Here is a 24,263-nt window from a genome sequence, read left to right as displayed (position 1 = left end):
GCAGCCTCCCAGTTATTTACTCGAGGTGGAAGCCTGGCTCTCAGCACACACCGAGCTCCAAGCTTTGCCCGGCAGAGCGTTCTCCTCTGGACCAGCCTCTAAGGCATCTGTCAAGCATATACCCTCCATTCTTTCCATAAACTGCACAAGACAATGCTGAGGTTGGGGAAGAAAATTCAGTGTGTTCCTCCTCATAACTTCTCCTGTTCACTCTCATACCTCTGGCTCAGTGACATCTTCGTATGTATTCCCTACTCTGAACGGAAGCAACTTGGGTGCTGATTTGTTTTATGTGCAATAAAATTTCAGAGACATAGAATGTTACAGTTCTAGGTTTCCTTCTGTTTGTTTGTTGATGTGAACACAGGAAAGGTGTGTAGATGAACAATTAAAAGACATGCCGAATGAAATAATGAAAAACTGATAAGGCAAGCAATCAGTAAAGCACAGAAACTAATTAATTGTAACTATTCCTAGATATTTGGGTAAAGAAATTTACCTTTTCTAAAGAGAAAGGGAGGTATGAATGGAGGAGTGGTGGGGGAGGGAGAAAGACTGGAAGGAGGGAGGGAAAGGTGAGGTTGGGATGTAATGTTAATTGATTAATTAAAATAAAAATTAAATATTAAAAATTAAAACAAACAGGGTTACCTCTAGGGGGAAAAAAAGCACTACCATTTGAATGTGTGTCGATAAAGAGATAGACTCAGATGTAATTTTCATACTGATAAATGGGTCTCACAGTAAGGGATCAAAAAACACTTAAGTCATCACAGACCAGTCTTGGGCAGGTACCTAACTTACATTAAGAATTCCTTTGCTTATCCTTTCACCTATCAACACTGTCTACTGCTTAAGTGCTGGAGAACAGTGAAGAAGACAGGCAAAACCCCCATGTGTCACAAAATTCTGTGATTAATGGTGACAGAAATAGAGATGACCAAAAGCCACAATACTCAGTAACTGCTTAGAACTCATGTTCTCTCTCACCCACACCACCCAGCACAGAAACAGGATGGGAATCCAAAACACCAGGGATTCTCCTTCCTGAGCTGAATGGCAAATGCCAATGTTCAGTGTTCTATTTATTTATTGTCTCTACATGAGGAAAGAATTCAGGGCAGAATAGTGCATGCATTATGACTGTGCAAGAAAGTCTATGCCAAGAGAAAGCAACGAGCAAACCAAACCTCTGATGTACAATTTTTAGTATGTTTGTTCTTAGTGACATAGGCAATACAATTCGATCTCATTAAAATGTGCTGAGAGCAGCAGCATTCAAATGACACCAGTCAGTTCTTCAAGAATTTCTCACACAAGAAGGAACACATATACATACATATGTACGAATCTATGAGTAATGACATTGGAACTACGTACCATCAAAGAGAGTCCCACTTTTACAAAGGAAAAAATGGACAGTGAGCCAGTTGCCACAGGCCCGCCATGAGCAAGATGAGTTTGTGGCAGTGCTATCTGCACATAATGATCCAGGTCAGCTCAACACCTCCCATCTGGAATAATTGCACAAAGACACTTGCAACCATCTGCACAGCAGAGAGCATGTAGAGTACAGAGATCAGGAGCAGAATGTGATTGTATGTCTTAGATGCACAGGAAACCAGAGACCCATGGGAGAAATGTCATGACCTTGTCTCTTCTTCAGTGGCAGCTGGAAGAAGGGTAGAGAGGCACACACTCCACTGATTGGCGTGTGGAGAGCTTGAATGAGCGGACTGTGTTGGCTGTGGGGTGCTGGATAGACAGCTCAGCAGCTAAGAGTGAGCATTGCTCTGGAGGGAGACCATAGGTCAGTTTCCAGGACCTGCATATGTGAGGTGGGCATTTGCTCCTACCTGCAGCCCCTCGGAATCTGAAGCCCTCCCCCAGCCTTCAAAGACACCTGCACTCAACATACTTTGCCCCCCACAGACACACAATTAACATATATTATTATATAATATATATGTATATTTAAAGATTGGAGATAGAACAATGCCTTCCCCATCTACAGCACCCATTTGTTTGTGCTGTTGGGAGTTGTTTCACATACATTGAGTATTTGCCATATTCCAGGCATCATGTGAACTTTACAGGCATTAACCCATACCTTGTCTACACCCTGCATGTCTTGACATGCAAGAGAGGATGTGGAGGAGGTGAGGATCTGATTCATCCTGTCCTTTCTCATGGGCTGCAGTCCTTGTTTGCACATTATAGGAAGCCATGGGTGACTACATAGGAAGGCGTAAAATGGCTGCCAGATAATCATTTCATGAATGAGATTGTTTAAAAAATTCCAAGGAAGTTTGACAATGTGAGCAACAAACAAGATGTGCTGGGAATCAAAGGTTCAAAGGGATCAAAGGTTCTCAATTTCAAGCCTAAGTAACATGTATGTAAGAGGCTTGGAAGGATTGACAGGGCGACAAAATGTTTCTCTTTTTACACAATGAAGAGTGCAAGAGTGTTATCATGTACTTTTCAGAACTGAGCATGACCCATAAGCTCCACAGACACCAAATCTTCTCTTTAGGCTTTCTTGCTTAAGGAAGATTGAAGGACACAGAAGGAAAAGCATTTTATTCCAGGATGTTACAACAGTGGCTGGTCACATTAAAATCAGGTGCCAGGACATCAACTTGGGGCTGAATTGTAGATCAGTGGTGTGCATTTGCCTTATATGGCAGAGGCCCTAAGTCCAAGACCCCACAATGAAAAACAAGAACTAGAAGATTTTTGATCTGGGGCCAAGAAAAAAAAAATGGTAGAAATATTGACTAACAAGGAAGGCTGTGGCCAAAGTCAGATTTTATATGAGAGGATCAGGACCCAAGATTAAACACATTTGGAGTAACTGCAGAAATCCAGAAAGTATAAGGAACTATTGATGAGGTAGGGGGATGGGGGAATAAGAGAGAAAAGGGATATAAGTGATCTGATCAGGGAAATGGAGAAGATGAGGGCTCTAACTAAAGAGGTGGGAAAGAAATACAGAAGAAAGAGACAGGAGGATAAAGTAAAAATAAGGATATCTGAAAAACTCATAAGGAACCATACTATTAACTATCTACCTAACCAAAATATAATATATAAAATTCTGAGTATAAACACACATCTATACTTTAAATGAAATTTTTGTATCTTCACTAACAATGTTCCCTCCAAGAGTCAAAGACCATCTATCAAACACCCCAACACCAGGAATGATAAGACACTTTTGAGTTTTTAGTTAAGGATGTCCAAGAGACTCCTAAAAACATTACAGTCTGTTGTTATTGTCCATGGTTGATCCCCAGAGGAGAGGGTAAGTACCTATTGACGACACAACCACCCTCTTCAGAAATAAGGCCAAGAGGTCATTGATCTGACTCCTTGAAGACTAGCTTTCATAGTCCCAGAAAGCCCCCATGCAACCCTAAAAAGGAAGGAGACAACCAACAATCCAACCTAGCATTGGTACCCTTAAGTCACATCAATGCCTAGGATGGCACTTAAACCTTACGAAGTCAGTAGTGGCACACATACCTTAGCGGTAAGCAAAACCAGACTAAAGAACCAGTAACCCAGAAGGCAACTATGCCTGGTACTGGAAACCTAACCAACAGTCAAGAGCTAGTAAAGTTATGGATCTTGGAGGAAAACCCATAACCATCACTTTTCTAAACCATCATGATCTCTGTAAACAAGCTAAACATCTGCCCTCTACCCACAGGTAGGTATAATCCTCACTTCTTATCAATAAACTTCTCTTCTCAACAGAAAACTACAACGAATCAAAAATTGGAGTTGTGGGAGCCTAGTCCCATGTGGATACATCTACAAAACAACTCCTGCACATACGGCTCAGGAAACATTACAAGAGGCTTAGAAAGACTGCAAGAATTAAAAGATCAGGGACTCTACAGTGCAGTTGTGTCTCCTCGTACCGTCAGAAGGTATACCCCTAAAGTCTCACCTTCATGACTGCCTGAACAGGAGCTCAACAAGGACAATAGACATGCTAAAGTGGAGGAATCCGGGAGGCCTCAAACCAACACAATGAACTACAGGCAACTAAGGAACACCGAGAATGAGAGAAATAGACTTTCCCATGGAAGAACATACCAACTGGTCAGCCCTTCAAGTACATACAAATAACATTATACATTATACAGACTGAGTAGGGGTATATATGTGCGTGTGTGTGTGTGTGTGTGTGTGTGTGTGTATCCAATAACAATTAATGAAAAAAGAGTCTATGAATTTGAAAGAGAGGAAGGAGAGCTACATGGAAAAGTTTGGTGGGAGGAAAGAAAAAATGGTTTAATTAAATTATAAATCTCAAAAATATTTTTTTAAAAAAATCCTCATATTAAATTGAAAAATTTAAACAAGAAAACCACAGCAATTAAAAAAAATGGCTACAGAGAAACTCCAAGTTAAACTTCACTGAACTTCCCTGGAAGGCTGAGGCAGAAGGATTGTGAGTTTGGGGCTAGCTTGGACTACATAATGAAATCCTGTCTTAAAAGGAAAAAGTAATAATATTTGAAGTCACTGATAACAGAGCACCATTTGTTTTATCTTATTGAAGATGTCATCACATTCATTTCTCTTGGGAAATCCCTAAAAATTTGTCTCCTGGGACAATGATTGCTGACTAGGTAGGTAACTTCCTTTTTTTTTTTTTTTTTTCTAGTCCCCTCAAGAGTTATCACTCTGATTTCTGGGCTATGGATGAGTACAAAGAGCCTTTGTAACTACAAGAATGAGCTGTAGAAACTATTCCAAGCCACAGAATCTTAAAGTCCATCACAGGGAAGATGTTGGTCAGGATTCTGGGATAGGTGGGCAGGGGAAGTTGGCAAACAGCAGCAGAAGGGAGACTGCAAATGTGATGACTTCCCCAGTCGCTCTCTGTATAGGCAGCAGCAGTCGCCCAGACATTCTCAGTGCAGTTCTGCAACTAGCCTTCATGATTTAACTCATCCTTTCGGGCAGTCTTCTCCTCTCTCAGTACAAGGAAGAAAAATAAGCCTAAGGCAATTAAATGACACCTCAAGGCAAGCCCAACACCAGGAAGGACAGCAACGGGGTTTGCATCAGGGAATCCACTCTGGAATCTGTGTGCTGTGCATTGCTGAGATGACCAGAAGGAACTACAAACTTGTAGCAATCCATTGCTGATGCCTGACAGGACACAGGTAAGAGAGCGGTGGAGGAAGGGCCTCCCGGGTAAAATCTTAATTCAGAAGCCTTCAGAATCATCATCCATATAAGAAGTGAATATTCTGTTCTCCATGTGCTTGAACCTGGTATGTCCACAGCACAACAAACTAGGCAGTCCTCTGTACATGTTTCGCCAACCTTTATAGACTGCATTGAACAATTTCATGTCTGTGATTCAGTCATCAGCTGAATATTATGAAGAGACACATTCTCAAATGGCAAATGGCAACTCAAAATAGTCTCCATTGTCCCATTTTCTTAGTTGATTATTACTGGCATAAAATTGGCCATAAATATGATATATTTATTATTACTAGCGGTAACTTTAGGTAGATCATTTTCTATGAATGTCATTCTTAACGCTGCCCCCCCCCCCTTTAAAAACTCCATTTATGGAAGCCAAAAAAACTGCTCCCTCTCCATGTTGCTTTTGATCATGGTGCTTTATCACAGCAAGAGTTACCCTAAGACACAACCACACAGGTAATTTTTTTTTATCCAAGTGTCTTTTAAACTTACAAGATAAGAATGCTAAAAGTACTCTCTGCCTTAAGATGATAAAAATAACTAAAGAGTATGCAAGGGAGCCAATACCCATAGCACACGAATAGCATCCAAGTGTGATGGCTGCAGTGTACCAGGTATCTGCGAATCTAAGTCCAGCATCCTGTGACAGCAGCTTGGAAAAGGAAGCTGGTTCTCTAGATTGTACCCACTCACAGGCATACCAGTCCCAAGAATAACAAGCCCACACACACCAGCTCCTCATAGCTGCTTAGTTTACATTATCAACACCACTAGCACGCAATCATTTTGTACATAATTTATTAAAAATAACTCTGAGAAATATTTTTGACTGAACAATAGTGACTCTGCTGCAAACATCATCAATATTCAATTTTTTCCCCAATGTTGGTTCTGAAGAATAATTGTTATAAGCCAAACTAGTGAATTAAAGACACACACACACAGTGAACAATCACGCACATCAGAACTGCACCTTGAATATCCGTGCATCTACTGTAAGTGCTGAGCTCACCAACTGAAAGAAGTGTGACCTCTGACCTAGAATCTGGTTGGCTATGATGTTTGCTCATGTTTAAATTCTTTAAAAGATTTCTAAACATTTGGCCCATTTCTATATTCGATAAAAACTATAATTACAAACTATTCTTAAAAACAATTTTACACTCATGTAATTACTACTAGCCATATCATCTAAAAAGTTATAAAGTTGTTGTCCTAGAGATAGTCTGAGATTATTATGCTGAGGAGCTTACCTCAAACACCGTCATTATATCCCACTTCCAGTGTCCTTGAATTAAGGACAGAAATTCTACATTAGACAGCCACAACCTACTTCTAACTATACTATTGCTTCTGTTATATAGAATGTTGCTTCTAGTAGACCCTGAAGGAGTCCTACAGTTTCATTGGAAAATTAAAAGTTCTTCACTAAGGTCAGAAATGAAGCAATTACCAAAAATTTCAAAGCCATAATGTTGTTATTACATTAAGCTTAAAAAACCAGGCAGTGCATTTGCTTACACACCACAGAAAGGCTATTTTATGAGAAGAGACAAGTTTTGAGAATATTTTGGATTCTTTAGCCCAAGTGGAAGTTTCAAAATCGAACAGGAGAGAAGGAGAAAAAGAAATGAAGAGGAATGAGAGCATACATATTTCACAAAAACTCATAATGGTAAAAAAAAAAAATTCTAAAGTTCTGAAGTCTAAATTTAATTGGCAAAGTTGGTACAAAAGAGATGTATATTCAGTGCACAGTTTCACTGCACTGAATAGAACCTAAAAGGAAACCTCGCTGGAAAGGAACTGCAAACACACCCAATGGCTGCCTGGCAATCTACCTTTGCACTATGAAGCCAGGCCATCTTGCAAGAATATAACAAAAGTGAGACACAGCAATATACAGTTCAGAATGTTTAGGAAAACGAGTTTCCAAGCACCATATGAACAATGAATGAATCCATTAATTGGAGATAATGGTTTCTATAGTCTCCTGTTGGGTCAAGAAGTCCATAAACAGACTCAAACGCATTAAATTTTATTGCACTCTAAGTTGGCTGATGGCACTATGCTCAATGTAAACAGTTATGCAAATTTTCTTAAAGTTTCTGTCTCAGATGACACATAGAAAAGAGAAGTATTAAAAACCCATGCAGAATGGTTTTCAAGTGCTAATATACAAAGTTTCTCCGTAAATGTGCATCTCCGTGGAGATGCTGCAGACCAGTGGGGAAGGATGGCCCAAATATAATTTCTGTTTTTGAAAAATCCTGGTTTATAGCTTTAAAAAAGGCAGTGAATCCATTAGTTTTGGTTATCCTGATAGAAGCTGTTCACCTCTTTGCACAGACTTCTGCTAATGTCCTAAATTTGGGCTCCAAATGGTCCAAAAACTCAAGTCGGTCTTCTTCCTGTTGGTCACTACAGCAACCCACAGAACCAGCTGCCGAGCCTCTTCCTTCATAGTTGTATGTGAGGACATAGTCTTGACCAAGCACCTGGTTGTCATCCTCATGGCACAACTTCACCTTCTTCCAGGGAGAAAGCACAACAGTTTTTATTTTTGTTATTTTAAGCACCAAAACATACTAAAAGAAAAGGAATTGCTTCGATTTACCTTTCACTGTTTAATTTTTAATCAGAGTGTGTCCTCTAATGGTTTCCTATGTGTAGAAAATGCACATGATTGGTCTGTATTATAAAATCACACTGCAAATCAGTATTCGCATGCTTCTAAAAGTCCTGCGTGGCAGTAAGCACCCAAGTGTTCCTTTTAAGTGGCCATTGCTTCCATCTTTCAAAGTAGTAGAAAAACTAAAAACACGCTCAGTAGACCGAACCCAAATTGATGTGAAGTCCATTCTTTCCAAACAGGCAAAACAATGGTACATGTTTGAATTGCCTTGTGCTGGACATTGACTTGTTAAAAAACAAAATTTTTAAGATGCAAAAATCATAGCACAAAATTATTTCCTTAAAACTTAATAAAAGCCAAACAAAATTTGCAGGAAAGTAAATGACCACGTAAATCAGAACATGATTAAACCGAAATTAATTGAAAATAGCAACTTCTTAATAAGTAGACTCACCATTGACTTCAAGTAGCAGCCTACACAAACACTAAGTTGGAAGCCTTTGTAAAATTTAAATTACAGCAACACTGGGGAACAGCTCAGAAGCTCACCTCACCAAGTCGGGGCTGAGTGAAATTGTGCCACTCAGAGTAAGTGTATCTGAAGTTGTCCATCTCAACATGCCCTCCTCTGCAGGGATCCAGAGTGTGGTGATGATAACCGGCTCCCCGGCAGGTGTCCAAAGTCTGTTGTCCTCCTTTTACCATCTCGATGGTCTCCTGCCCTCCGCTCTTGACTCCTCGTCCCAAGGTGCCGAAAGCTGCCTGCCCGGAAGCTCCTACAGTCTGAGTTGTGAAGCCATTTGTGGGATACTGGAAAGAAAACACCTTGCATCAGTTAAATACACAGAGGAACAAAAGAAGGTGAGAAAGAATGGTATGTGCAGATGGTTCCCTAATTTGATGTAGGCCTTACTAAATAATCTTTCCAAAGACCCCGACTGGACCTATTCTTTCCCTCTGTCTTTTCAATCCTGAGTGCCTAACATGTGCCCTGTAATAGATGTGATGTCTAACACAAGAAACAAATTGCCAGTGCAGATCAAAAACCTTGATGTAGATTGCACCTTTAGACACTCCTTAGCATACTGGCCATGTTCTGAAGGCAGCATTGCTGTGTCACAGTATTTACTTTCTCAGTTAAACCCATTCTCTTTTATCAAGCAAGAGAAGAAACAAATAATGGCAAGCTTTCTCAGTCAATGCTGAACATAGTTCCTCCAACGCAAAACAAAAGAAAGGTTTACTATAAACATATAATCCTTGCAGTCCACATAAATGAAACAGAAAACCAGGCAGGAAAATCCCAGAAACCCCAACACACTGGCTACTCCTCTTTTAGGTTGTGAGTTTAGAACCCAAAATGTAGTTTTAGTTTCCCACCTCGTTCTTTTTCTCAGATAAGGGCAGATTCCTTTGTTTTGTTTTTGTTGTTTGTTTTGGCTTGCAGATCTTTTCTGCTCTGGCCAGCAGTTGTACTTTTGGGAAGATATTTACTTGTTCTTCCTTCCCCCGTGGGGCTAAAACGTCAGAGCCTCTCACTAGTGTACTGCTTCTAGACTATCCGCCTCGGGCTCATTTCTAACCTGCATTACTGTCAGGAAGAGTCCAATAAACTTTTTCCCACCGTGATCAAAGCCTGTAGAGATTTTATTGCTGGAGCCAGGTTAAAAAAAAAAAAAAAAAAACATTTATACTGGTGATCTGTGAGTAATTAAATGCAATATTTTGAAGCATAAACAGTAGTTTGGATAGGTTTTTAAAAATACAGACCTACTGAAGCCGTGAGACACGTGAAGTAGGAAAAAAAAGTGTGCACTAAAGATTAAGTAGCACCGCATGGCCAAACTGAACTACCACACATCCCATGGGAACTATACACATTGTATCGATCCCCTGGGATGGGGGACATTGCTACTGAGTTACCAGACACCAAAAGAAGTTTGTTGAGGAGGAAAAAAAAAAGTTTTAGAAGAAACACATAATATAGGGTGAATCATCCTCTGCACTTGGTTTAAAAAGAAAGGTGACTTACAGCTTTGTCATCTCCAGGAGCCTCGGTGTTTGATACGATTAGGTTCTGCTGAGCTAGGTCGTCAGGAAGACCTTTCTGTTGTTTCGTTGCCTGGGAAACACTACAGACTAGTGTAAATAAAATGCCTAGAGGAAGAAAGGAAGGGGCTCCCTTCAGTCTGTCATCAAATAATGTAAAACTGTGTTGATGGCATCGACATGGACAAATCATGCATTGAAGGGTACATATTAAACATCTTTCAAGAACACATGATTGCACGTGTCAAAGCATGTGCAGTAGGAGAGTGTGCCCTACGCAGATACGCTACACATAGCACATAACATGTATACTCTGCTGAGAAGACAAGAGAGTTACACATAAGTACATTTAAAAATATGTATTAAGTACAGGAACTGGTAAGATGGCTCAACAGGTGAAAGTGCTTGCCATCAAAATGGATGACCTATGTTCCCTCCCAGAGTCCCACATGGAGGAAGGAGAGAACAGTCTCCTGAAAACTGTTCTCTGATATTTATACAGGGCACACTCCTACCAACATATATATATATACATATATATATATAATTTTATATACATACATTAAATATATTATATTAAGTAGAAATATATCTATGCTCAAACCACCACCCATAAGTATTAACATTCATTCCAAGAATGTTTTAAAGTTGCTTTAAAGGCTTTGAGTTAGACTCAAGAAAGAACTTACAAAACAACAAGGCTATGCCCAGCAGTATAGCAAGGATAGCCCATGGTCCAAGTCTCATTTCTGCATAGCTGGTCCTTTCTCCTGAGCGGATTCTGCAATCACTTTCAGTAATGCAGTCACATACAGTGACTTTCAATGAAGTGACCGAGGACAGACCGAGCCTGTCTGTAACTCGGATAGGCACTACGTAGGTTCCAAATGAAGGGTCATTCTGATAGGAAAGACGAGCTGCTGTATCTGAATAAATAAATAAAACCAGGTATTAAGGAACCCAACAACATCTCTTGAGCAAACTGGCCAGTTATCAAATAGATACCCACTTCCCTACAAACAGACACTCACAGATTATCATAAATGCTAGGATCCTTCCTGAAGCCGTGGCTGAACTGAATGTCTCTGACACACAGCCAAACTGACAGGATTTTAAAGGTACCTAAGAGACATACTTCTAGACATACCTCTGAGGGCATTTCCAGAGACATTAGAGTGAAGACGGAAGACTCACACTGAATGCAGTATCTCATGGGCTGGGGTCCAAGACAAGAAAGAGGAGGAGGATGGGGAGAAGGAAGAAAAGAGCTGAACATCAGTGCTGATGGCTCTCTGGTTCCTGACTGTGGATGGAATATGACCAGCCGCCTCAAGCTCTTACAACCTTGCCTTACCCGCTGTGAAGGACTGAGCCCTCAAACCATGAGACAGAATAAGACCTTCCTTCCTTAAGCTTCCTTTGCCTGTTCTTTCGTCACAGCAATGAGGGCGGTAACTAATATACTGCCTCTTTATTAAAGTCCTTTGGCTCTTCTAATATTTTATCTGTTCATACACAGATCCTTCCTACTATAGCTAACAGACTCGGCAAGAGGTTGCTCTTTGTCCTATGTTTAAGATATTCAATTAAGCCCATTGTGCTACATTTCCCTTCATGTGTGACTCACCAGGGAGGCAGCCATCTGAAATTCTGGTGTCTCTCATTTGTTTTCATAAAATGTGTGAAATGGATATTAATACTTGTGGTTTATCAACAAGAACTGCTCCTGACAGCCAGTAACACATTTACTTCATGGGCAGGTCACAAGCACACCAAAGGAACTTGATCTTATGGTCCTATAGGACACGGGAACCAACTAAATCTTTTTGTTGTTGTTTTGTATATATATATCATATATCTTATAGATTAAAATATATGTTAGATTGAAAGTAGGAAATATCTATATCAAAAGCTAGAAGAAACTCGAGCTCAGAGCAAAATCTGTAATGTGTTTTTAAATTTATTTTTATGTGGTACTATAAACCACCACAAGCCATAGAATAATAACTCTGTTACTTAAACTCCCAATGAGGTGTGCTCGTTTTCTGTATCGTATTTGAAGTTCCCCAGGTGAATTTAGTTCCTAGGACAAGAAATCACAAAACTGGGACTTTAATAGAAACCTCAGCTACCCATTCGGTGTATTGTGTAAGACATAATCATGAGTCAAAACACAGATCTAAGAGTGAGTCATGTTCTGTGTCTTTTCTTATCTTGATAATTTCTAGAAATAATCCACTTTCACACACAGGTGAACTGATGCTGCAAGAAAATAAACCTCATCCAGCACTTGACATGAAGCCCGCCTTATGTCAAGACCTCTGCCAGGTACATTCTTCTAACTGTGGCATTTCTCAGGACTGCACATGTGCTCAAGGACTGGTATTCTTAAAACAACTAAATCCGGAGCTGGGTCACATCTCAGTTAACACACTCCCAGCCTCTGCAAGACCCTGGGTCCAATTCTCGTTACCATAGAGACAAAATGACTTAAAAAAAAAAAACCTTCTGACTAGAGTATTGCTGCCAAAATATTATTTGGCTGAACAGAAATTTTGAAAATCCCACTATCTTCAGTTAATGTCATTTAAACTAAAATACTCAGTTTAAAATCTAAGAATAATGCTACTTCTTTCTTAAGAAAGAACAAATAAAAAACTTTCTCCTCTTCCCAAGACACACAACAGAATATTGTTTTAAAATTTGTGTATCTTTTTAATCTACAGATCATTGTGGCTCAAGACAGGATGCCTCAGCTTCCTTGGGTTTAGCCTTGCTTTCTAAAAATGTTTTCCCATCCTGGACTCTGCTTGCATTGTTTTGTTTTGCTTTGCTTTTGTTTGGCTTTTAACTTTTCTTTAATTTTTCATAGCTGGAAACTGAGGCATGGCCACTGAAAACACAGTGTTGAAAACATTAAGTGACGTTTCTAGTCACACAAAAGGTGAGTGAGGTTCTTGAGTTAAGAAAGCTATGAGGCCTCACAGTCCATGAGTGTGTACAGGAGATGAAAATTAACATGTGGCAGTGGAGAAGAGCCACTTTAATTTCAGCTATTCTTGTCACAGTAGGACCCTTCTGAGCGACAGTCAACTGGGAACGAAGAGAGAAAGATTCCCAAAGAGAGCACACTGGACACACAACAGTGAGATGTCAGCATGGCAGCAGAAAGAAGCAGTGGGGTGTCGGGCACTGTAAAAGACACAGATACCCCTGCAAGGTACTGCCCCAGCTGCTTGGCAGACCTGCAGTTGCACAGCATCCATGAAGATGAGAGCTTGGATGAGAATTTAGGGAATACCTAAGGGGATCCTGACATCAGCAGCAGCACAACAGGCTCGCTGCCTACTATGCCAAAATGTCATGTCTTCTTTCCGAATGGTTCTCTTAAAATGAAATTTTCTCTTATTCCCCAAGACACACACTCAGGGAAGGGGGAGGGGAATACACAGCCTGATGTTGAAAAGGAAAAGGCAATGCTGAAAGCACACACCATTAATTCTTGTCAGCCTCCACATTCTCCGTACTTCCGAATCGGAACTCTCTAAACTAAAGTCAAACGGTGGGCCATTCACTGGCTCGTCAGGATCCACTGCAACAATCTCAGCAGAGGACATGGTAGCTTTGCATATCACCACGTTCTGCTTGGGTATGAATGGGCCATTGTCATTCACATCTTCAAGTACAATTCCCAGGGTTCCAGTACAGCTTCTTCCATCTAGACACAGAACAGGAAGAATACATTTTTTTTATTCTGTTGTTTTTTTTTCTTTTTGCTAGGAAATTCTACATTTAAAATTAATATCAGTACTTATTAATCACTTAACAATGCATAAGTTACAACAAGTACAGCCATGAGCAACAACACAGGAAACACTAAAAGAAAAATTTTATTCCTTCCAAGCAATACATATAGTAAGTGCTACTTACACATTTTCATCCATTCACTAGATTATTACATTAGGCATGGAAAATGTTAGACAGAGAAGACTTAGTTGATTTTGAAGAGACAAAAAGAGAGTGTATGGTATATTGTTTATAGTCTAGAAGGGATATATAAAATATGTTTAAAATGCAGTTAAATACAAGGGTGTGGGCACCACGTTACACTTACGTGTGATGTGGAGAAAATGGAGATGGCTGACAGGTCAGGGCAGACACAGAGAGTTTAGCATACATGAAGAGAAGGCTTAAGGTTTTGGAACAAGGAAGTTGAAGAGTAGAAGATATGTATTTGGAAATTTTAAGCAGAAATGGCTCAAGGAGATGTTCAAAGGGTAGAGAGACATTTTTAAATGTAGAAATTACCACTATGGGTGTAGCCTCATAAATAGCCTGTCATCTATATATTAAGGAACTCAGGACTGTGGGTGTAACTTCTGTAATTAACTTGTCATTCAAATATAACTTCCTGATAACTCTCTACAGGGCACTACATTGGGAAGTTTGGGGCTTAAAAAGATGGAGCAATCACATGGCCAGGGAGGTTATGAAGTATAAAGTCAACATGAAAGTAGGAGCCTTGTTTCTGAACCATTTGTTCTTTCTCCTTATTAAGTAGGATTTGGACAGTAGAGGTGGAGGAAAAGGAAAAATAAAAACCATATCACCCAGTAATTGGGTCCATGCCTTGTGTGCAGCTGCCAACCTAAGCAATGGAAAACAAGCTTGCCTGGCAACCATAACTTTAGCCAAGGCTCCTCTGGCACAGTGGCTGGATCTTGGCAGTTCTATAGAACCATGAAAGGGTAGGCACACCAGGCCACCAGGTTAAGAACTGATTCTGAACCGCAGGCCAGAAACATATCTGCAGGTTAATACAAAACTGCCTGCCAGTTAAGATGGAGTGAAGTAGAAGGAGAGGAATGAAAGGCAGAGTGGAACAGATATCCCGGTAACATTAGGATAGGACCCAGTGAATAATATTAATATAAACAACAAAGTCACCAGATGGGAGATGAATGTACTCAACATGAGAGCTTTGAAATAAGTGCATCTAAGATCGTCAAGGACATAAAGAAGAATTTGCTAAACAGAAATGAAATCATAGCTCTAATAGATGTAGAAATCAAACAGCAAAAAAAAAAAAAAATCATCTAATACTTATTCTAGAAGAGGAAGAAACAGGGAAGAAAATAGTTGAGGAAGTTCATTGCTCAAAGTATTTGAGTTAATTCAGAGAGAGTTATAATGCCTAAATTATCTTCCAGAATCACTTAAACGATTTAATTTTGCAAGGTAGAGCGTAATGAGATAAGTTTATTATAATTTCATATTTATTTTACAAATGCACTAAATTCAATTACACCTTTATTTTTTTGTTTTGTTTTGTTTATTTTTAAGTTCTTTTTGAAACAGTGTCTCGGGTAGCCCAGGTTGGCCTCAAACTTAACTGAAGCTAACCTTGAAATGATCCTATAGCCTCCAATAGCCAAGTACTGAAATTGCCGGTATGTACTATGCCCACACAAATAAATACATCTTATAACAAAATTACATTTTTCACACTAAATGGGCCTTATATGTACAACGACTGAACTCATATTTTTCTAAATTTTCAGGGTTCACAAAACACAATTTTGTATTTTATGTTCTTATCCGGTATGGGCTTAGTTTAATTTTCAGCTTCTCGTGGTGTAAATCACATTGGCCTGTGAGCATGTCTGTGGGTTGAGGGGATTGTCTTGATTATCCTAAGTGATGTAAGTAGACCCAGCTAGAAACATCCAGCAGCAGCCCTGGGTGTTGAGCCCTGGACTGTGTAGAAGGAGAGAAAGCTAGCTGAGCACTTTCACTCTCTCTGATCTTCACTGCAGGTGTGACTACATCCTTCAAGTTCCTGCTTTCACCTGCCTGAAATGATGGATGGAGTTAAACCCTTTCTTCTCCAAGTTACTTTTCATAAGGTCATTTCATCACAGCAACAGAAACAAAAGTGGGATATGTGAACTCAAAGTTGGAATCTCTCACTTTACAACATACTATTGACCATGACTGATTCATTTTTGTATAGTGTGTTTAATTGGAATTCTAACCCCCCAATACTGTTAGTTTCCTGTAAAGTGTTATATTTTCTAGAAGTGTACTATGTGACTAAATAGTTCCTTCTTATTATGAACTCTCCTGAATGCTGCAAGAGAAATGAATATATTTTTTCAGTAGATTTTCTAATTTTTAGTGACTATTGTCTATATTTTATAATGTTGTTTCTTAAACAAAATTGGTTTTTCCTTTACTTTTTATTGAATGTGTTTAATTATTATGAGTGACAGTGGAGGTCAAAAGACAATTTGTAGAAGTCCATTCTCTCCTTGCACCTGGGAATCAAAATCAGATCTGAATAGCAAACTCTGAATCAAACTCAGGCTGAATAGCAAGGACCACTTAAGCCATCCCACTGGCTCCATCTTAGACCACGGTATCTTATAATTGCATCTAATGCTAATAATGTTAGCCAACCGGGTTAATAAATGACAGCACACTTCTAATTATGCGTTATACTGAGGGATAATAAACTGAGAATATATGGAGCCAATATTAAAACTGTATGTTTGGTGGTCTGGGCATGAAACAAGCACCTCTGATCTCAGCACTTGGAGGCAGACACAGGAGCTCTATGAATTAAAGGCCAATATGGTCTGTATAGGGAGGTCCAGGCTGGCCAGGGCTGACCACAGGTCACAGTGAGACCCTGAGTCAAAAGATGAACAGGTATGTGGTTGGGCTTGGGGCAGGCCCTGGTGGCAGAGTGTTTTTCATAGCATCTGAAAAGCCTGAGTTCAATTCCATGCATGAGATTAAACAAAAAAAAAAAATATATATATATATATATATATATATCATTGACTTTAAAACTGAAGAAGCATACAATAGGAGATGCAGGTGGCTGTCTTAAAGACAAGTCTCTTTCTTACCTGCATCTAATGCAAGGACTGTAATGTTGTAGATGCCATTCCTGACCGTCTCAGCCTCTCGGTCCAGGGTTCGGAAAATACTGATGGATCCTGAATCTTCATTAACAGTGACCCACCCTCTCGGGTCACTTAACTTCCTGTACCTGTTAACCATGGTGAAGTGATGCAACAAGAGGTATCGTGAGCCAAATCACAAAGCCAAAGACAAGAGACTTTCCCAGCATTGTAAATGTGAAAGGAAAAGGAGCACTTCAAATACCTTATCCCATGGCTGTTTCTGGTCTCAGGGTCGTACGCCCTGTACCCATTGTGTCTAGTACCAACTGGTACATTTTCTGGGATCCTCACAGTTTGTGTTGGAGGGATACATTCGGGCCCCTCATCCTGATTTTTCACGGTGACCGTCACTGTGGCTGTGCTCATGGGTGACCTCAAACTAGCCTCTCTGGTGTAAGGGGCTTGGTTAACCACACCAATTTGCAGGGTCACCTGCTGCCGTTCTTCATAGTCCAGGGCCTAGAGGAAATGTGTTGAATATCAGATCAAACTATTAAAGTTCACAATACATAGGACTTGCTGCGTTGGAAATGGGTAATACCAGATCATGAACAGTCATGAAAGTATTAAATACAGGTCTGACCCATAGGGGCCTTTCAGTATTTCCCTCAAAAGAAAACTGAAAATGAAAGGTATCATAGATCTAGATACGTAGATGCTTAACATAAGTTACAATTTGGGGTATGGACTATAACAGTTATTTTATGCTAGTTACTTTAAAACAGCTTCTTTTAGAGTCCTGAGGAGGACAGTTATTTTCACTGGGTTCGGGAGTGAAAAACTAGGTCAAAATTTAGGTCAAATTTTTGCTTTTTGTTTTGTTTTAAATATTGGGTATTCAAGATTGGTCTTCAAATCACATAATAAGGACATTAACTTCTCACACTCTTGCCACCACCTTCCAAATGCTGGGCCACCATGCCCATTTAGTGTTGGTCTAGAATTTGAATCAAGAACCTTGTGTATGCTAGACCAGCAAGCCACGTAGCCCAGCTCTAGAAAATGTTTAAGACTGGCATGGGGATGGGACAGCCAGCCCTAACCGGACGGCACTGGGTTATTATTACCTGCCGAGAAATACACTGTTCTATCCCAATTATTAGAGGCACTTCCCTTAGACTGCTTAGACCTTTGTATTAATTTACACAACTCCCCCGAGATGGCTAAAGAAACTTAAAATGGTACCAGGAATTTCTTTAGGGTCATTGACCTTTACCCCCTGGAATGTCTGTGAGATCCCAGTGGCCTGTAAGTGAGATAAGAAGAGGATAATGGTGTTCCTGCTGTGAGGCGTTTAACTGATTGCTTTTGCTCCCTTGCTTTTTGCTTCTGTGAACTCTTATCCCCAGTGGGACTGGTTGAGGTGGTCCTTTTATTACTCAGTGGAAAGGAGGAAGAAGTGAGGGCAGTCCAGCAATTCTCTTGCCCAGCTTTGGATTCCTTAGATAACTGTAATGTTCACCTTTGATATCCACCTTTACAAACCCTCCCTTTAGCTCCTGTCAGCTAAAGGGGAACAAGAATATAGAAAGCTTAGAGTCGTTATTTGTTCCTTTTTAAAATCTCTTCATTCAAGGTGGATGGAAAGTATGCTTCATTCTGCCTGGTTAGTGAGGTGATGAGGAGATGTGACCACGATGATCCAGAGATAAAGTCTGGTGTTAGAATTGCGACAGTGCTGGGGTCAAGTAAAAGACAGAATTTAAAGGGCTTTTCTTTGATGTTTTGAAACAGAAATTAGCCAGAAGCTGCAGCTGCTTTGCATCATTGTGAGGAAATGGACTCACTGTCTTTGATCCACAGCCCTTGAGAATGTGTACAAAAGAAAGCTCGCTGGACCGTGGGTGGGCTTTCAACCTTCCTAATGCCACATGTGATGCTTTACAAACAGTTCTTGTGTTGTGGTGACCCCAACCATAGCACTTTATTGCTACTTCATAACCGTAATTTTGCTGCTGATATGAATCGTAATGTAAATATCTGATGTTCTGGATATCTGATATGTGATCCCTGTGAAAGAGTTGCTTGACAGCCCCCCCACCACCACATACACACAAAGAGGTCACAATCCACAGGTTAAGAACCACTACTCCAGACCCAGGATGGAATTGTGTTCTATTTAATGATATCACAGAAATGGACCTATGATGTCATATAAGCACCCGAGGTTGAAGCAGCCTGGGTTCCTTAGTGTCTCAGGCCTGGCTCCTAAGTTATATGCAAAATAATATTAGAAAAAGGTCTTGGAAATGGGGACGTCTCTGACCACTTGAGTCGCATGCTATGAACCTGTGTGCTAACTAAGACTGTACTATATACAAGATACAGACAAATAAACCTATTCACAGTCTCTCTGTGGGTCTGACAAGGTATGACCCAATTCAGAAACTCAGGAAATAGCTGAAAACTCCTTGACCCAGAAACAGAAAGAATAGTTTGTTAAAGATTGGATCTGTCCATTGGTGATAAAGCTCTGCCAGTTATTAAACTATTAAAATATACGTTATCAAGTGTATACTACTACACATGAATAAAACACAAATACTATATTTTAAAATCATGTCTTTGTAAACGGTGACTGCTTTGGGTTTTTTCAACTTCATACAAGCTAGAGTCATCAGAGAAGAAAGAACTTCAACTGAGAAAAATGCTTCTTTAGGACTGGCCTGCAGGGAAGCCTGCAGGGCATTTTCTTGATTAGTGATTGAGGTGGAAGGGCCTTGCACATTGAGGGTGGTGCCACCCCTGAGAGGTTGTTCTTGAAGTATCTAAGAAAACTAAGTGAGCAAATAAGTCAGCAGTGTCCTTCCATGACCTCTGTTTCAGCTCCTGCCTTGAGTTGCTACCTTGACTTCCTTTGGACTGTGATAAGAAAGTGTAAGCAAAAAAAAAAAAAAAAAGTTTTCTTCTCAAGTTGCTTTCAGCTAGAGAGGGCAAACTATCACAGTTATTCAAAGTGAACATGTTCATCCCATTTAATATATATGAATAAAATAGTATTTATAATTACCTAAATTATACATGTTATGCCTCCATTTACCAGCATCTCTTTCTTCCCATTAAATCTTTGCCTGCTATTCTATATTATAAATTAGAAATATCTAACTGAATAATTAAGTCTTACCTTCACCACACACAGAATGCCCTCATTGGTTTCAGGATCTGTTACAATTTTAAAGTTTCCATTTTCATTGCCCTGTAAGATGGTATAATTAGCTCTCCAATTAGGAGAGTTAACTAAATCTTTATCCTGAACAGTAAGACGTAAGATTTCCACATTAACTGTATTTTCTTCCACTGACGTCACATACTGAAAGAAATAAAAAGAATAAAGCTTCATTTAGTAAGCCTCACAAAACAAGATCACCATGTGAAATAAGCCATTCTGACAGTTTTCAAAGTTCCATGTTCTCACGTTTCCAACTCTAACCCCAAGCTACCTTCAGGTCATTGTGAGCATTCATGCCAAGCCATGGGGCACAGAAAGAAATTCATGTATTTTAAAACAGAGAATAGGTCATGAATTTTGCCCTGATAAGCAGCACACTTACTGAAGTTCGAGTGAAGATTGGCAAGTTGTCATTCACATCTCCGATAGTAATGATACAGGTTGCTGTTGTCTGTAAACCAAAATACTGGCCATCCATATCCTGTACTTTTATTTTCAACTGGTATTTGTCAATTAACTGAAAGCAAAGAAAATATAAGTATTAGGCAAAAGCAGCACCTCTATAAGTGGAATCTTGACTTCTACTCTGGTCCCTCTTTTTTTGCTAATAATTTAAAGGAACACTTACATTTCACAGCATTTATATCTAGTAAAAGTGCCTCGTTCTAGTAATGTGTAATCAATATATTAAAACTGAGTCATTTCTCAAATGGAAAGTGTTATCAACTCAAAAAATGTATAATTAGCTAGCTTTACCAACTTTCAAAAGGAAGAGAAACACTGTGGTCATGGATACCCAGTAATACCCAATAATCATGTACTACTACAAGATTAAATATTGCAGACCATAAATAAGCCCAACAAACTGCTATAAGATTTCGTGTGGCTAGCTCGTGCTGGGGATTGTAATAGTTGGATGAGGAAGTAAGTAAAGATCTAATAGGGTAGTCGCAATGAAAGTATAGACTATACATGTAAAATACTCTCAGAGGGGACATCCATACTTTGAAAAGCTTTTTGATCTAGCAGGTGAGCAGAGACATACACAGTCTTGACAGCATGGCTGCAAGTTGATACTAGACAAATCATCAACGGGGAAATTATTAAAGCCATTTTACCAAAAAAATACAGGAAAGAGAGCTTGCTGACAAGTTAAATATTAAGGCAGCTATGGTGCATTTCAGATTTCTAGGCAGGTAAGAATTTGAGTAGTTAGTGGAAATGGAAGTCAAAGACTACACATTCAAGATATTTTATCTACACTGGAGGAAGAACATAAATGAGATTGCTAAAAGAATTCTCTCTCAGTGGATACCACATTCTTCCCATCTCGAGAAGGTTCACTTTTTTTTTTTAATTTGACATTTGCTTGACGAAGTTCAGGAGAGAATGATCTAGATGTTCTACATCAGCATGTCATGGAGTTACTAAATGACCTTCAACTACATAATGGAAACAATAAATTTTGCAAAGTTGGGAACTAATCAGACTTTCCAGAAACACACATACAGGTGATGCCCAGAGTCAGCAGGTGTGAGTACCCCTCACTGAATCCACATCACAGGATAGCTTGATGTCAGGCCCACAGAAAGACACGGTTGTTACACAAAGCTCAAAGGTGATTTGATAGCATGTTTTTAGCTTGCTGTCTTTTCGCTGCAACCTGTCAATGAGGCTGGATGTGGAATTTTCTATCTTTGCCACCAAATTAGTGCTCAAACAAAACGTTCATATTTTGGAGCTTTTCCGTCTTGAGATTTTTCAGAATACAGCTATTGTATCTGTGCTGTTAAATAGCCACATTTATCCACTAACATCTGTCACCACTCTGTCCAGATGAGACAGTGTGCTCTTAAAAGCCAAGCTCTAATCCAGCTTGTCTGCTGGCATTTCCTCTTCTCCTTTTTTTATTCTTACTTAATTTTTTTAATTATTACGATTTATTCACTTTGTATCCCAACTGTAGCTCCCTCCCTTGTCCCCTCCCAATCCCACCCACCCTCTTTCTTCTCCCTCTATGCCTTTTCCCTGTCCCCTCATAGGGAAGGACCTCCTCCCCTTCTATCTGACCCTAGCCTATCAGGTCTCATCAAGGCTGGCTGCAACATCTTCCTCTGTGGCCTGGCAAGGCTGCACCCCCCAGGGGGAGGTGATCAAAGAGCCAGCCACTGAGTTCATGTCAGAGACAGCCTCTACTCCTCTTACTAAGAAACCCACTTCAAGACTGAGTTGCCATGGGCTACATCTCAGCAAGGGGTCTAGGTTATCTCCATGCATGGTGCTTGGTTGGAGCATCAGTCTCAGAAAAGACCCCTGGACCTGTTGGTTCTGTTGGTTTCCTTGTGGAGCTCCTGTCCTCTCCAGGTCTTTCTATCTCCCCCTTCTTTCATAAGATTTCCTGCACTCTGCCTAGGGTTTGGCTATGAGTCTCAGCATCTACTTTGATACCCTGCTGGACAGAGTCTTTTAGGGGATCTCTGTGGTAGGCTCCTGTCCTGTTCCCTGTTTTCTCCCTCTTCCGATGTCTATCTCATTTGATTTCTGAGTGAGGACTGAGCAACTTCCCTAGGGTCCTCCTTCTACCTCAAGATCCATCTATACCACTCCTAGGTACATATCTAAAATATGCCTAAGTATACAACAAGGACATTTGCTCAACCATGTTCATAGCTTTATTGGTAATAGCCAGAATCTGGAAACAACCCAGATGTTCCTCAACAGAGGAATGGATACAGAAATTGTGGTACATTTGACCAATAGATTACTACTCTGCAGTTAAAACAAGGAACTAGAAAAGATCATCTTGAGTGAGGTAACCCAGAAGCAGAAAGACACACACGATATGTACTCACTTATAAGTGGATATTAATCATATAATACAGGAGAAACATACTAAAATCTCTACTTCCAGAGAGGCATTTCTTACCTCTCTGTCCAGCTGAGATGACGTGGTAGTGATGACCCCAGTCGTGGGGTGCATGGTAAAGAATGTGGGTGGGGAAGGCACCTGCTCCAGGATGGAGTACCTCAGCTTGGTGTGCAGTGTTCCCGGCTCATCCTTGTCTGTAGCACAGACCTCCCCTACAAAAAAGCCTGCAGAGGAAAAGCTCCTATTCAGTGGCCAAACCTAAGCTCTAGGCCCTCATTTTGCTCTTTTCAGCTATTTCAGAAGCCTTTTGGAACAACTGTTTTACAAATCAGTATCATGGCTTTTCTAAGTCAAGAGACAACTACAAAAAATAACACTCAATGCTCTAATATTTTGAAGATCTGGTGACCACACCTATTTTTACACTATGTTCATGTGGGATTCTATAAATGATGATATTATCCCTCTGTCAATGCTACACCTCTAGGCTGATATTTCCTAATTATTCTTGAACTCTTTCTCATTTGCTTAAATTAAATTTCCATTTCTTGTGCTTAAATTAACCATTTGAGGCAGTTCTCTCTAAAAATTATTGGTTCAGGCAGGTCTTCCTAGGATACATTCCCAAAATTGCATTCTGACATCCACCCAATTTGGGCCTGAGGTTAACAAGACCGGAAAAAATTCCTGTATTGTTCTCAGTGACCCTTGATCATGCTCAGAACACTACGACCCAGTTAGGCATTTCTGGAGCTCAGTAGATAGGCCTCCAAATGCCAAATGACTTCCTTTACAGGTTCTTCTCTTAAAAGCACTTCATTTACCTCATAGAAATGTAAAGTAGATATCCCATTCACTGGATAATAAACTAAGAAACTGTGGTTTGTCAAACTAGGAAACCAGTGAAAGACAGGAGAAAGCCTCACTCAGTACCCCTGTTCTCGCCACCACAGGAGGCTGTGTTCCTGTGGCCACACAGAGGCTCAGTTTCCCGAACCAATGCTAACTCAAGCTGCCCTGTATGATTGGTGTGGCTACTTACCGACTGGACTGTTTTCCAAAACTGTGAAACTGTATACCGGCTGCGTAAAAATTGGGTAGTTATCGTTCTCATCCTCTATTTTAATGAGGAGTGGCAGCGGGTACTCAGTTGTGTACCCATCTGGAGTTGTTGCGGACGCAGTCAGCTATGAAAAGAATAAAAATCATGACAGAGAGTAAAAACAACCATGTTTTATTTTTGTGGTGCTGGGGGTAAAATTCAGAGCCCAACACTTGTCAAGCATTCTGTCTCCACTGAGCTAAACTAAACCCTTTGACAAACAAATGCGC

The 24,263-nt window shown here is 40.0% G+C and overlaps 1 protein-coding gene across 2 annotated transcripts in view; it reads right to left on the bottom strand.

Annotated features, from left to right (window-relative positions):
- Window positions 1-6,019: 6,019 nt before the first annotated feature.
- The window catches only part of LOC110541476 (desmocollin-2), a 32,425-nt gene continuing 14,181 nt past the window's right edge, over window positions 6,020-24,263 (bottom strand). The window contains exons 6-17 of one of the 2 annotated variants that reach the window (XM_060377643.1): window positions 23,974-24,118; window positions 22,989-23,155; window positions 20,445-20,579; window positions 20,018-20,203; window positions 17,096-17,352; window positions 16,837-16,979; window positions 13,416-13,640; window positions 10,612-10,848; window positions 9,906-10,030; window positions 8,423-8,683; window positions 7,856-7,901; window positions 7,637-7,769 (exon numbers count right to left, since the gene is read on the bottom strand). In XM_060377643.1, coding sequence (XP_060233626.1) covers window positions 7,866-7,901; window positions 8,423-8,683; window positions 9,906-10,030; window positions 10,612-10,848; window positions 13,416-13,640; window positions 16,837-16,979; window positions 17,096-17,352; window positions 20,018-20,203; window positions 20,445-20,579; window positions 22,989-23,155; window positions 23,974-24,118 — 1,917 coding nt within the window. In that variant the 3' untranslated portion in view covers window positions 7,637-7,769; window positions 7,856-7,865. Of the gene's footprint in view, window positions 7,770-7,855; window positions 7,902-8,422; window positions 8,684-9,905; window positions 10,031-10,611; window positions 10,849-13,415; window positions 13,641-16,836; window positions 16,980-17,095; window positions 17,353-20,017; window positions 20,204-20,444; window positions 20,580-22,988; window positions 23,156-23,973; window positions 24,119-24,263 lie in introns of both variants that reach the window. The other variant, XM_060377642.1, reaches the window with a different exon arrangement.

This window comes from Meriones unguiculatus, chromosome 2, assembly GCF_030254825.1.
Source record: "Meriones unguiculatus strain TT.TT164.6M chromosome 2, Bangor_MerUng_6.1, whole genome shotgun sequence".
NCBI classification, from domain to species: Eukaryota; Metazoa; Chordata; class Mammalia; order Rodentia; family Muridae; genus Meriones; species Meriones unguiculatus.
Note: the sequence above shows the minus strand (reverse complement) of the source record. Positions and strands in the feature narration are given on the sequence as shown.